The 13,365-nt window shown below is 41.3% G+C and overlaps 2 protein-coding genes across 4 annotated transcripts in view; one reads left to right on the top strand and one right to left on the bottom strand.

The window, feature by feature from the left end:
• Positions 1-278: 278 nt before the first annotated feature.
• Positions 279-4,938, top strand: RPS6 (ribosomal protein S6). The gene is made up of 6 exons (XM_071580683.1): positions 279-354; positions 1,126-1,257; positions 2,084-2,294; positions 2,663-2,809; positions 3,954-4,111; positions 4,796-4,938. The coding sequence occupies exons 1-6, from the start codon at positions 349-351 to the stop codon at positions 4,889-4,891; spliced, it is 750 nt and encodes a 249-aa protein (XP_071436784.1). The 5' UTR covers positions 279-348; the 3' UTR covers positions 4,892-4,938.
• A 2,885-nt stretch (positions 4,939-7,823) lies between these two features.
• The window catches only part of DENND4C (DENN domain containing 4C), a 71,056-nt gene continuing 65,514 nt past the window's right edge, over positions 7,824-13,365 (bottom strand). For all 3 annotated transcript variants that reach the window (XM_071580680.1, XM_071580682.1, XM_071580681.1), the window contains one exon: positions 7,824-12,929. In XM_071580680.1, the coding sequence (XP_071436781.1) occupies positions 12,793-12,929 (137 nt within the window). In that variant the 3' untranslated portion in view covers positions 7,824-12,792. The remainder of the gene's footprint in view (positions 12,930-13,365) is intronic.

The following is a 13,365-nucleotide window of genomic DNA, read 5'->3' as shown; positions in this document are numbered from 1 at the left end:
AACAACGCGCCTTCCCCCGACAGTCGGTGCGTCCCGTACTGATGGCGCTCGCCATTCCCGGTGCGGGTGCTCCCAGCGCCAGGGTGGGCGCGCCTGCCCCGCCAGTCCCTGCGCGCGGTACCACTGGCCGTCCCTAAGGAACGCTCCCTCACTGTACCCGAAGGCTCAGAAGGGCCATTTTGTTGCCAGAGGCGGCCCCCGGGAGGCAGCGCCGACCGCCCCGCCAGGACCGCCCAGCGCCTCCCAACCCGCCCCGCCCCTCAGCCGCTCTCGCGAGAGTTGCCGGGTATATTCCGGCAGTGCGGGCGGAAGTGCGGCCCTTTCCCGCGGCTCCGGGACGCGAGCAGGATGAAGGTGGGGCTGCGCTGGGCCGGGACAGCGCCGTGGGGGGCCGGGGCGCCCCCGCCGCAGATGGCCCCGGCGTAGAGCTCGGGGCCGCCGGCAGGGACCGATGGTGCCCGGCGACAGGGCTCTTAACGCCGCAGTGCGTTGGATGGGAGCGGATTGCATCGGGGTGACATGGCGGCTGTGCAGGCCCCGCTCCCTGGCCGTGGCTTTGCCGCTACCGGGCCGCGAAGCGACGAGCAGCCCCTGGCTCGGAAGGGCTTTTTGAGCGAGAGGCCTGTGTAGCCGGCAGCAGGGCCAGGCGGGGAGGCGCCCTGCGCGCAGTTCCCGGGCCGTGCTCGTCGGGCCGTGGCGGATGCGCCCCCCGAGCGCTGCGCTGCGCTCCGCAGCAGCCCAAGGGAGCGCAAGGGATCGCCCATGACAGGTGTCGCTCCCCTGAAGTGACTTTCTGGTCTAATGCAGTGCATGTTACGAGGGGCTTTGAGGAGGAGGAAAGCAGAGGTTTCTGCTGCCCTCACCTTGTCCTGCTGCCATAAGGACAGTTTTGTGTGCGACTGAACAAGTCGTAAAGCCCAGAGTGGCTGAACACTGAGCTCGCTGGCTCGGCTCCCCGAGTGCTGTGGTGACAGGCGATAGCTGCTGAGCATTTGTGTAAGCAGGTGGGGAGTTTCAGCTTTGAAATGCCGAGATAAACCAGCAGGTGAATACTGATTTTTGTTAGTCTTCTCAGAAGTTTTAAACGCATGTGTTGTTTTTTCCTTTTTTTCTTGTCCTTGCTAGCTCAACATCTCTTTCCCAGCCACTGGCTGCCAGAAACTCATCGAAGTGGATGATGAGCGCAAGCTGAGAACATTTTATGAGAAACGGATGGCCACGGAGGTCCTGGCTGATTCCCTTGGTGAGGAGTGGAAGGTCGGTAATGCAGAGAGATGTGTCAGAGTTGTATTTGAGGATATTACGTTACAAAATTTCTCCAGTATGCAGTTGTCACAACACGGTTGTACAGTCTATATTTGAAGTTACCTTGAAAGTTTCTCTTGCGATGTATGTACTAAGCCAAGTGATTAGGCTGGGCTGTTCTGGTACTGTGATTTTTCAAAGTGGATATTTTGGTGGTTCTTTTGTTATTTTGGTTATTAAAGCTTTATGTTTAGAGTTTCTTGCTGTGCTTTGCAGTAGTTTTCTGTCTTCATATGAATGCTGTTGTGGTATTAAAGACAAATTAAATCTGCTGATCCCTTCTTTACTGAACAAGTTGGAAGTTGTTTTTTTTCAACTGCTGTTAGTGCTTGGGAAAAAGCATGCAGGGCCTGGTGGGCTCGGAGTAGTTCAGTGTTTAAGCTGACAGTGGAGCTGAATTTGGTCTTTGCTGCCACCCTTGCAAGAAGAGTGACTAACAGCTGTAGTATTTAACCTCTCTCTACTCCAGGCATTCAGGTGTTCTGTGTAGGTTTCCAGTTTGCAATGGTAACAGGTTCTAGTTAGGTTTATGGTTAAAGAAAAGCTTGATTTTGTGTGTTGTAAGTTAAGGAAAACTTCAAGTGGATAGGAATCACACAAAAAATTCTGGAACCATTGCAGAGATGTTCATTAAGGAAGTTGTTTGCAGTAGTGGTGATAGTGGTTTTTGCTGAATCATGGACATAGTGCTCTGTTTTGAACAGTGTGTTGTGATGCCTGCTACTCTTTGAGGTAATAGAGACGAGCAACTAAGAAGTGAGTTTGTGTGTTTCCACAGGGCTATGTTGTCCGGATCAGTGGCGGTAACGACAAGCAAGGCTTCCCCATGAAGCAAGGTGTCCTGACTCACGGACGTGTCCGCCTTCTGCTCAGCAAGGGCCATTCCTGCTACCGCCCCAGAAGGACTGGAGAGAGGAAGCGCAAATCCGTTCGTGGTTGCATCGTTGATGCCAACTTAAGTGTCCTGAACTTGGTCATAGTTAAAAAGGGTAAGAGTCTGGATGAAACAAAGAGCAGGTAGAAGTAGGCACCTGGAATAAGCTTGCCTGCTAGTGGCTGGTAAGGTGTGTGGAATGGAAATGGAGTCAGAGTGTGAATGTGTTTGGAGTTTCCCCCTGGGCTTTGTGTTCTTGTAATGCTAAAACTAGTCACTGAAAGAAAGACTTACTGCTGCCAGCAATCAGTTCATGTTAAACCAGCCAGGGGTAGCTGTGGTGGTGCTATTAGCAGGTGAACCCCAAAGATTATATAGCATTATTTTGCATTTTTATGTATTTTAAATGTAGGGTTTTGTTACTGAAGTTGGTGCTCAGTAGATGTAGTAGTAAGTGACAAGTTTAAACTTACATTCTCAAAGGTGAAAAGGATATTCCTGGGCTGACAGACACAACTGTGCCCCGTCGTCTTGGTCCCAAGAGGGCAAGCAGAATCCGCAAGCTGTTCAACCTGTCTAAGGAGGACGACGTTCGCCAGTATGTTGTGAGGAAGCCTCTGAACAAGGAGGGTAAGAACGCCCATTTTGTCAGCAATTTGATTTCTTGTGATTACTGGCAATGAGAAGTCCAGCCTACTGCAGTGCATGAAGCACAGTTAATAGTAGATCTAGGAGTTGGCACTCAGTATATTGAGGCTTTGTCAGTTGTAACTTGTGAAAAAGAAGTAAGAGTTTCTTGGTTGCCGCATGTCTTTCACTCATCTCTACCCTTTCTCTTTACTTTCAGAGTTTGTTTTTAAGGGTTTGATAGAATTTGGAATAATGTTTACCAGTCATTCTAAGAATACTCAAAACTAGTTGTTAATAAAAGGTGAAATATGAGCTGAAGAGTTGTTGAACATTATTGTAAGATGGGGGTAAATGGTATATAGAGTGAGATGTTGAGATTTTTTCCCCATTACTTATGGCAGTCTCTGAAATAAGCTGTTACTGGAAGGACACTGCTTTGCTTACTGCCTGCCCCTTGTGGTGTAAGATACTAATTTTGGGTTATCCTGCATTTGATCAAGAAAAGAAAAGGTGAGATTTTTAGCAGAAAAGACATGATAAATCCTGAGGCACTGTCAGAGTTTGTTGGGGGTAAGATTGCATCATAGGAACTACTTTGTCCATTTAAAGTTGTGATCCTAGTGGACATCAGACCATTTCTTGTGACTGCTAAAGTCAGTCAGGATTGCATAGTGAAATTGTGTAATAGATTTCTGTGGTTGTTTGGGTTTTTTTGCTCATTGTGGACTATGTAGATCTGTTTTTTGTGAAACCCGTGTAAAATTGTAGATAGCTTTTTAGCACTGGAAACCATGGCTTGTTCTGGAAGCTAGATAATGAACACCTTTATTGATAAAAATTTTGAGGTAGGGGGAGTTACTACGGGCAAGCCTGCTTAGAAGACAAGAATTTACATTTCATTGCTGATAAAAAATCATGAGCATTAAGACCGTATGTTGTTAATGCTGCATCTTACGGTCATTGATAATTTTTCCTGCAAAATCTGTCAGTGTGCTGAACTCTGTGTAAATTGCTGTAATACGTAATACACTAAAATAATGTTACCATAACAGTAAATGGAAGTTAGTCTAAAGTTTGCTAGATGAGACCTGTGGCTCTTTGGAAGATAATCTGCCCCTTCTGCTGATTCATACTGCTTTTTTAGGCAAGAAACCCAGAACCAAGGCTCCTAAGATCCAGCGGCTGGTGACTCCTCGAGTGCTGCAGCACAAGCGCAGACGCATCGCTCTGAAGAAGCAGCGCACTCAGAAAAACAAGGAGGAAGCAGCAGAATATGCAAAGCTCTTGGCCAAGAGAATGAAGGTGCATTTGCCATTTTAATTCAACTGTATGGAATATTGTTCATACTCCCTGAATCAAGGGATTTTGTAAACCTGACTGTATGTGCTTACACAGCTGCTCTGTACCTAGTTCAGGAGTGCCTAAACCTGAGTACAGACACAGCTGGTCTGTTGGGATTTTTTGAGCATTTCCATTTCTTCCAGTCCTAGAGCAACTAGAACGTAACCAGGATCATTAGTTTGAAAGCTTATTGTGAAGGAAACCATGAAATAGTTAGAGCCTGTGAAGTTAACTTTTCCACTAGCAATATTAGTTCAGTGCATCCTAGTTTAACTCGCAGTTCATCTCAGTGGAAGATAACTTGGCAAGAAGATACCTGTTTGCATGAGTTTGCTCATGCTCCTAAAACTGCAGTGACTGCTGAAGCAGTACTGCTGGAATAGTTAGCACAGTAGTTTGTGAGTTTCATGACTTCCAGATAAAACTGAGAATGTTGTCAACTTTGCATTAGTTTCTTTACTATAATTTTGGATCTGTACTTATTTGGATACTTGTAGGATTCTTCTGATCTGTGAATGTCATTGTGCTTTACTGACCTAAAAAATCCATTCCTTCAAGTTGTATTTTCCTTAGTTTACTCCTTTGTAGGTGTTTTGAAGAACGTCATTATGTCTAACATATCCATACTCACTTCATGCCTTTCAGGAAGCCAAGGAGAAACGTCAGGAGCAGATTGCAAAGAGACGCCGGCTTTCTTCATTGAGAGCTTCTACATCTAAGTCTGAATCAAGTCAGAAGTAAAGATGTACATGATATTAAAAATAAACCCTTTTGGTGGTTAACTTTCAGTATGAGTTTTTGGTGCAAGTTGTTCCTGGCCATCTCTTAAATAGCATTTCATACTTAAGTGCATCACACAGACCAATCTGGAACCACAAACCTTGGTCTTGGTTCAGTTCTCTTTGACGATTTGTACTGTATGTATCCGTGCCTAAAGTCAGAAGTTCCACTTTAATTAACTTGTGCATGCCTCTGGATGTGACTGAGCAGGTTTACCTGCAGTGTCAAAATCCTGCATGATGGTTCAGCAGTGCTGTGCTGTGGACAGACTTCAACTCACTTAGTACTATTCAGTGGTTGGTTTGTGGGTATTTTGGTGGTGGTTTTGTTACACCAAGTACATGGTGTTTACATATGAGAAGAATTGTGTCACATTTGATGCTGAGTGTGAGATTGGTAAAACTTCTTGGCAGAAGGAAGTTCATTTCTGAGACTGACTAGCACAGGCTCCCCAGTGGAAGTAGTCATGGCCCCAAGCCTGCCAGAGTTGAAGGAGTGTCTGGACAATGCCCTTAGTCAAATGGTTTTAGGTAGTCCTACAAGGATCAAGAAATTGCTCTTTGATCTTTATGGGTCCCTGCCAACTTCAGATAGTTTAGGATTCTGTAGGTATTGCACCATTTCTGCTCTTTAAATTGATCCTGAGCATAAGACAGAAGTGAAAAGGTGAATCTTGGAAATTTCATTCAAGGATTAAGAACTTTACAGAAGCCTTAATGTATTCAGACAGTAATGGCTAATGGGAATTTGGCTCCAACTTAGAAATAGATGTTAAGTATCTGAAGTCAGCCCAGACTTGGACATAGGACACAGATATGTCAGCAGCACTGAGTGGAAAGATCTATGTGCTGGCAGTGCTTAGCCTAGGCCACTCTGGACACTGTTGACTTAATTTGCTGTGAGGTCAGGTTGGTGTCCACCAGGAACGTGAGGCTTTCCCTTGCTCAACTGCTTTCCAGCCAGTCTGCTCCCAGCCAACACTGGTACATAATATCATCCGATGCAGAGGTAGGACCTTTGTGATTACTTGTGGACCCCATCGGTTCTCCAGCTTGGCAAGTTAGTGACTTCCTTTACCCCTCACTGTAGACAGTAGAAGTTTGTCTGTACTGATGGGGGGCGGTGGGGGAAGCTACCACTAACAACTACTCAGGTTAGCTCTGAATGGGGATCAGAGCTTCCTTAAGCCAGCACCTTCTGCTCTTGCTTTCTACCACCACATTCATACATTTCGCACCTGATCATGGCACAGGAGGTGGTGTGGTGGTTCTCTATAGCTTTAAAACCAAACCCTGTGCTTGCTCTTTGGGTATTCCTCAAGTGCAAGCTTTTGTTCCTGTATGTTAACACACTGCCTCCTTCATCGTCCTCCCTCAACAGAGCACATGAAGGCTAACAAATCTGAAGACAGTGTTAAACATTCTTAGCATTACTGAGAAGATGGCAGTGAGAAGAGCAGTTGGGAAAACAAAGTCAGCATTCTGCTGACAAGATTCCTGAAGTCAAAAAGACTGAACTTTCTCAGCTCTCTTACCCAAAAACAGGCTTGAAAGGATGAGTTTATTATAAATCTCCACATCTACAAGCTTGTGCTATGCATATCAGCCTCTACAGACTAAGGTCTTTAGGGGCTGATATTTTTACTGTCAGAATAATGAAGTGGCTGCTATACGTGAGGGTGTTTGAACGACTCAGTTGTGAAGGTGATGAAGGCCTGAGGCACCTGAACTGGCAGTTCCACTGCTTAAATTTCATTCCAGCCCAACTCCTATTCCCACCCCTGCCCAATTTAAAAACAAATATCCTGAACTGCATGTAAACCTGCAAGTATGTGGCCAGGAGGTCCACCCGTGTTCCTTGCAAGCTAGGATGCATCAACTGAAAGCACCATTCTGTGCCCTGCCCCCATTACAAAACCACTGAGAAAAGAAAACTGGGAAGTGTACTCCCAAGTATAACCAGCAACCTTGTTCCTACCCCTTGATTAACAACTCTTTCTGGTCAGCAGAGAGCAGCAGCCCTGTCGTCAGGAAGCCAAGACTTCCCTAAAAACAAAATCTTCAGGGCCTCTGTCCCCTCAGCCCGTTTTTTGACTTCTGCTGATCCTCATTACTTGCTAAGGTGCTACAAAGCCATCGCCATCCTCTCACAAACCACATCTCCACAAATGAATCACATCTTTTATTTCCCTCTCCCCCTGTGACTGTTCTCCCACCTTTCCAAAGTCACTGAAACAATTACTCAAGAAATCAGTAAAAAGTCTCTGCTTTTGTCAAGCCGTAGACTGAATTTGCATTTAAGATTGAATTCTGTCAGGCATGTAAGTTCCAACAGCAAAAAAGCTGAAGAATTAAAATTTTTATACAGGATGCAAACATTTTATTTTGGGAAATACATTCAAAATTGTTTCTTAGTCTAGAATATCTATACAGAATTCAGAATATGCAGTGTCCTTTTAAAATCAATTTTCTGTCAAATGTACAAAAACATTACAGAGAAACACTTGTTAATCAAAGCACAGTACATGGATGCCATTTTTCAGCAGTTCAAAACAGTCTCTAAACCAGTGCAAATTTTATAGCATTAAACTTCCCAGCTCACTTAATTCATAATTTATTCACACTACATCATTTCATCCTCACTCCAATACAGTTTAAGCTCCTAAAAGGAGTTTAATGTGCTTCTAAAAAACAGCAAACAATCCCTTTTATTTGCACCACTGGTTGATGCAGACTGAAAGAACAAAAATGCCATGTTTCTCTTGTCATATGCATCACAATATACAGCACAGGAGAGTAAAGAACTAGAGTCCAACCATTTAGTTTCAACATTTAAAACTTGCAAGGGTGTCTGTTTCTTAGAAAGGTCCATAATAAAAAGCTGATATACAGAATGCATTTTAAGGTTTTTATTAGTTGAAAGAAAAAAACCCAAATACCTCTGTTGAAAATGTACAGTTATGTGAATCAGATGCCCTGTTTATACCATTTAATGAAATAAAAGTTATCTGCATTGAAATAATCGTTGAATTAAGAGTTTTACATTTAAACAATTTGTTTTAAAAATATAATTTCTATGATCTAATTTAATATACATTTTGAAAATATCCCCTATGTTGCAGTTATTCAATGAAAGCAGTAAACTCAATGATGAAAGGTATATTCGTCTTTAGCTGCAGCAATACAAGAAGCCATTAATTCACAGTTAAATAAAATTACTTATTCACAAGTGCAATGTAGCTTGAGCATAACTAATGTGAAATTCTGCCAGGAATAAGACTACTTGCAAAACAATTTAGTTTGAAACACGTATACTAAATAAAATATCTTCCATTATAATTGTACTGTCTTAACTTGAGATATATAAATGTGAAAACAGGGTATGACTATAAGTAACGTACAGATGCTTCTAGTAACATGTGAAAGCTGTTACCAATTACTGTGCTAGTATTGCAGCCGCATCAGTCTCCTACACCTAAGGGGTTTTCAAAGTTGTTAGGTTTTGGTGATGCATGAGAATATAATTCATAAAGAAAGACTTTGTAATGTAGGAATCCTGATTTTAAAAATTGAAGACCTCATTTGTTTTAATTCTACAAAAACAGCTGTTTTCATATGAGCACACAAACATTATATGTAACTCTTTTATAGCTGGGTGTTGTAGTTTGGGATTATTATGTAAATTCTCTCCCCTGCCACTTAACTGCCCAGGCCAGCGGTTAACAAAAGAAGTAGTTAACTGTTGATCGCTGGGGTGGGGGCAGGTTTGTCTCTTTTGGGGTTTTTTTTGGATATTCTCCGGAGTCTTGGCTCGGCGGAACGGGGGAGTGGGGGCTCGAAGGAGGCAGGCTGCCCTGCTGGTTACTGCTGGGGTTTTTTCCTGGCTGTCTTGCCGCTGCCCACCTCGGACTACTTTTTTTTCGTGCCGTGCTGATGCTGCTACCTGCCTTGGATTTGCTGCTGGTAGCTCGTACCTTTCTGCTTCTTGGACGGGGAACACAGGGGGAAGAGATTGAGTCCATCTGAAAGCCCACTGCTCGTCTGTTTCGCTGGAAAGGGACTGAAACTCACTCTGCAGCCAGCCGGGCTGTGACAAGGACACTTAAGTATAACCTTTTCTCACGGAGAAAAAACCTGCTGGGTTTTGTTGTTGTTTCTTTTGGTTTGTTTTTTTTTTCCCTCTCTTGTGGTGTTGGGGAAGTGGGCTGCACTAGTCTGTTTACATATATATATATATATATAGCAGTTATCCTTCTTGTATTAAAATTCCTTTTCTTAAATTTGATAAAGAGTGGTGTGATTATCGTGGAGAAGGCCCCTCCCCTGCTTGTGGGTAAAACATTTTGGTTTTTTCCCCTCAAACCGAGACACTGGGTGAAAGGTTCTCAGCATAACTGGCTGCAGTTCAACATCCTTAGAGCAACAATCCAAGGAAGCTTCTCTTTGATAGTTGTTATTCCAATATAAACTTCCTAAGTTTTTGGGCATACCTGAAATTCATTGTTTGCATTCACATATGTAATCAAGTTGTTTTACATCCTCACTTTGTGCACACATTGAAAGTTTTGAAGTTAATGCTAGTCTGCAAACATTTTCTCTAGGTTATAGGTGAGAATTCCAAAATACAACCAGAAGAGCCATCTCCTCCTGAACACTGGCTGCTGAGCTATGCAGAAGGGTATTTGGAGGCAAGGGTTTTGCAAGTGAGTAAAATGCTTCTTCTGTTTACACTGAGAGGAAAACAGAACCAAAATAAAGCTTTTCCACACCCCGCCTTCACAATACTTTGCCCAGGTAAGTCATGTATTATGGATTGAGATAAATTTGGATTGCTAGAGTGACGTTTCAAACAAATTAGAAGCATTTGTAAGTAACTAAGTCATTCCCATATAGCCCAAGACATTCGTGCTGTCAACTTAGTTGCAGAGAAGTGTGCTTTTAGTGTCCAATTTTCAGAAGAAGTGTTTGCAATGCACTCACAAAAAAACTTTGGAAACTTTTCCCTGTTTATTTCTAGCCAGATTTTCAACTATATGAATATTGAGCCATGCCAAACTATTTTATGCCATACCCTTTTCTTATGCACACTCACAGTTCTTTCAGCATTCAAATTAGGGAAGCCTCCATCTCAGAATGTTTTTGTAGGAAAACCTGCAGTCTCTACCTATTTGCAGGAGGAGACTTAGAAGTCAAAGGAAGAACAGCAACAGCCATTGTACATTTAAAAGAAATCACCTAGGGAAAAAATATTCAGTTCTTTAAAATTTTTGTGAACTCTTACTTTTTCCCCTAACAAAAGCATCTTCTGAGATGAAAACTTGATAAACAACTGCCTTCAGAGATCTCCCTTTTCATTGGAGCTATGATTTACATTGAAGAACAAAGTAATTATTTCACTTTTGAAAAGCAAGCCCTAAAAACTCCCTATTAAAAAGGGTAAGCTCTTACTTTTTTCATTCTGTATTAGAGAATCAATACCAATACACAGATGCAAGATTTCATGTAGTTACATGCAGGACTCCTCCACTCTGAAATCCATGTGCATACGAGAGGAATAGAAGTTAATTTGTAGTGTACAAAAATGTCAATGTGCAGGAGCAAATCAAAGCAAGTTCAGTCCTGCAGCTGTCCTTTTCTCCTCAGGTTTCAGTTTGGTTGGGTTATTTTTTGTTTGTTTAGTGTATTTACCCGGGAAAAGTTTAACATTTAGCACTAGATGTTGCAACACCATCAGCTTTGCTGTCTCTACAACACTACTACCTGATTAATCTGTATTTTCCGCAACAGATGAGGAAGTTGTTTTGAAATTAAGGCGATGTGCTTACGGAATTTAGTTCATAGTAATATTATTTACTAGGTTTTAAAACTATTCAGATGTCACCAATTAGCTAAAACAGCACTCACTAGACAGATTTTCCTTGTAATTTAATAATCTGGGAGAATTTAAGGGTAACAACAACTTGATTTCTTGCACATTGCATCACATAACCACATGGTTTGTCCATTTAACACTAAAAGATTGTCTTTGTATAGCCCTCTGTTGAAGATGAAATGCATACAGTTATACAGAAAAATTTGCTGGTTTGATTTATAGAAGTATTAAGTTGTTTGGATATATGCTTTAGACAGACTTTTACTTTAAAAGGATGGAACCATGCAAGTCAATTATGTAATAGAAGAGAGGAAAAGATTAAGAATCAAGGCCTATTCTTTTATTGTGACGTAGGTCAGATATCAGCAAGTAACTATGCATACATCCCAAGAATAAAGAATTAAAAAACAGTGTGTGCTTTCTCACTTTTAATTGTTGAGAAAACACAACAGTTTCATGAGAGAATCTGTCCAGGTAATATCCCCATATTAACTTAGGATCAGCACTTTTAGATAAAATACAAGGCATCACCCTATGATGCAAATGTATTTTGTCACAAATAGTTCAAATCCTTTGTTTTACCTCCTGAAAAAGCAAAAGTTGGTTTTACCTTTTCATATAAAAGCTGTTCCAGACAGATCTTCAACCCTTATAATTTTCAAGAATGAAAATTTTTAAGAGTAGTATGAAGTAAACACACTCATACCGAGATACAACTAATATTTTTAGCTATGCTCCCTTTACATGCTAAAAATCTTCTCTTTTTTTTTTCTTCTAAGAATTATTCCACCATAAAAGTCACGCCATGAAATTTCAGCAAAAACCTGGAATAAATCTTATCATATTGTTCAAGTAACAGAAACATATAAATTGTTGACCACTATCCAGACTCTCCTTGCCAAGACTTTATCTACTGTAGTCAGTTAAATACATGAGGTACGGAAGTGTCTTACCTACTAGAAGCAATCCAAAAGATGAATCCATCTTTTCAGATCATACAGGTAAGCACTTCATTTCTACTAATATACACTTTGAAGACCACATTTATAAATACATTTTAATTGAAATATTGAATTTGGACTATCAGTGCAAAATAATTAACCCACAGACTACTGTGAAAGAATTCAAGGAAGACACTTTTTAAGCACACACAGATATAGTAAAAGCATAATTTTTTTCAGTCAGTATCTGTTGACAATCCTTGTGTGTATCCCTAAGGCCATTTGAGCTTCTTATCTAATTTTTTAGAAAGCCATCCATTTCTGAGCTGCTTAGTGTAGAAGTCTATTCCTCTTTTGGAGAAAGAGGCCAGTATGTTTACCGGATCTTTTAGTTTGTCAGATAGAGAATATTGGAAAGTTGAGTCTATGTTTCTGTTTTTTCACAATTATAGACATAAATTATGAAAAGGTCAGTCAAAGATAAATTAGAATACTGATTAGGACAAGTGTCAGGAGAAGGTTAGCAATTTTAGATAATGTGATCTGACAAAAGCAACTGCACTGCAGCTTCCAATCCAAGGTTTCAAATATTTACATTGATACAATCATACCACACATGAACCAAGGATGCCTCTTTAGGTAAAGGTCATTTTAACGAAGCAGTAAAGAATCCAAGTATTCTGTGGCAGGAAAGGTATTTCATTGAAACACACAAATACTGGTAGCCCTTAAGAAAGTCATTGACTATAGGCTGCTGTTTAATCATCACCTTTTTGAGTGGGAAAAAATTGAGTGAAGAATATACAGGGGGGAAAAGCAGATCAACCACTGAAACAAAGTCACCCTATTAATGTAGTTTTAAAACATTTTGGTGTACTTTACAATGTGTCTCATGAGATGAAAGACAAGAATGTATGTTGCAGCAAAATGATATTATTTTGAAAATCGATTACCACCTTTTGGGATTCAAAGTGTATATATCACCATTTTCCTGGTTTGTTCACCTCCACTTTTTGCCCCTCTGAATTTTAGGATGTGTCTTTCTCCTTTTTATATTAAAGGTGCTCCAAAGCACTTTCTGCAACATTCCACCCTGCTGCTTGGTGGAGCATCTATTTTCTGCATCTTTTCAAGAACTTCCTTTGGTAGTTTTTTCAGTGCAAGTCTGTATTCACTATCAAAGACCTCTGAAATAGAAAAACCATAGTTGAGGTTATTTAAGAAAGATGATACAGGGCACACTACTATTCCTATAAAATGCTTTTGGTAATTCCTACATAGTAACAAAGTTATCTTCACTAACTAGCTGCTGGGTTTTTTTTCCAAATGCACCTTGTCATAGGACCTGAAACGCATCTTTGGAAGATGTATGGCATCACAATACATGATAGTGGATGCCCATTATTTCTATCATAGTTTAGTATGCCTGGTGCCAAGGTATTTCCTGTATCACATCCCATAAGGGGGTCACTGTGCATGCATAGTACCAAATAGAAGAGATCAGGTGGGGATGGGAAATCAGGTGGCTAGATGACATAGGTTTAATGTGTGGGTTAGAGAAAGATGGACAAGACTGGAAACATGCTTTCATACATGAGGAATTAAAACTTTGAGCTAATACTG

This window comes from Pithys albifrons, chromosome Z (genome assembly GCF_047495875.1).
Source record: "Pithys albifrons albifrons isolate INPA30051 chromosome Z, PitAlb_v1, whole genome shotgun sequence".
NCBI lineage: Eukaryota > Metazoa > Chordata > Aves > Passeriformes > Thamnophilidae > Pithys > Pithys albifrons.
This window is presented reverse-complemented; position numbering and strand designations above follow the sequence as displayed.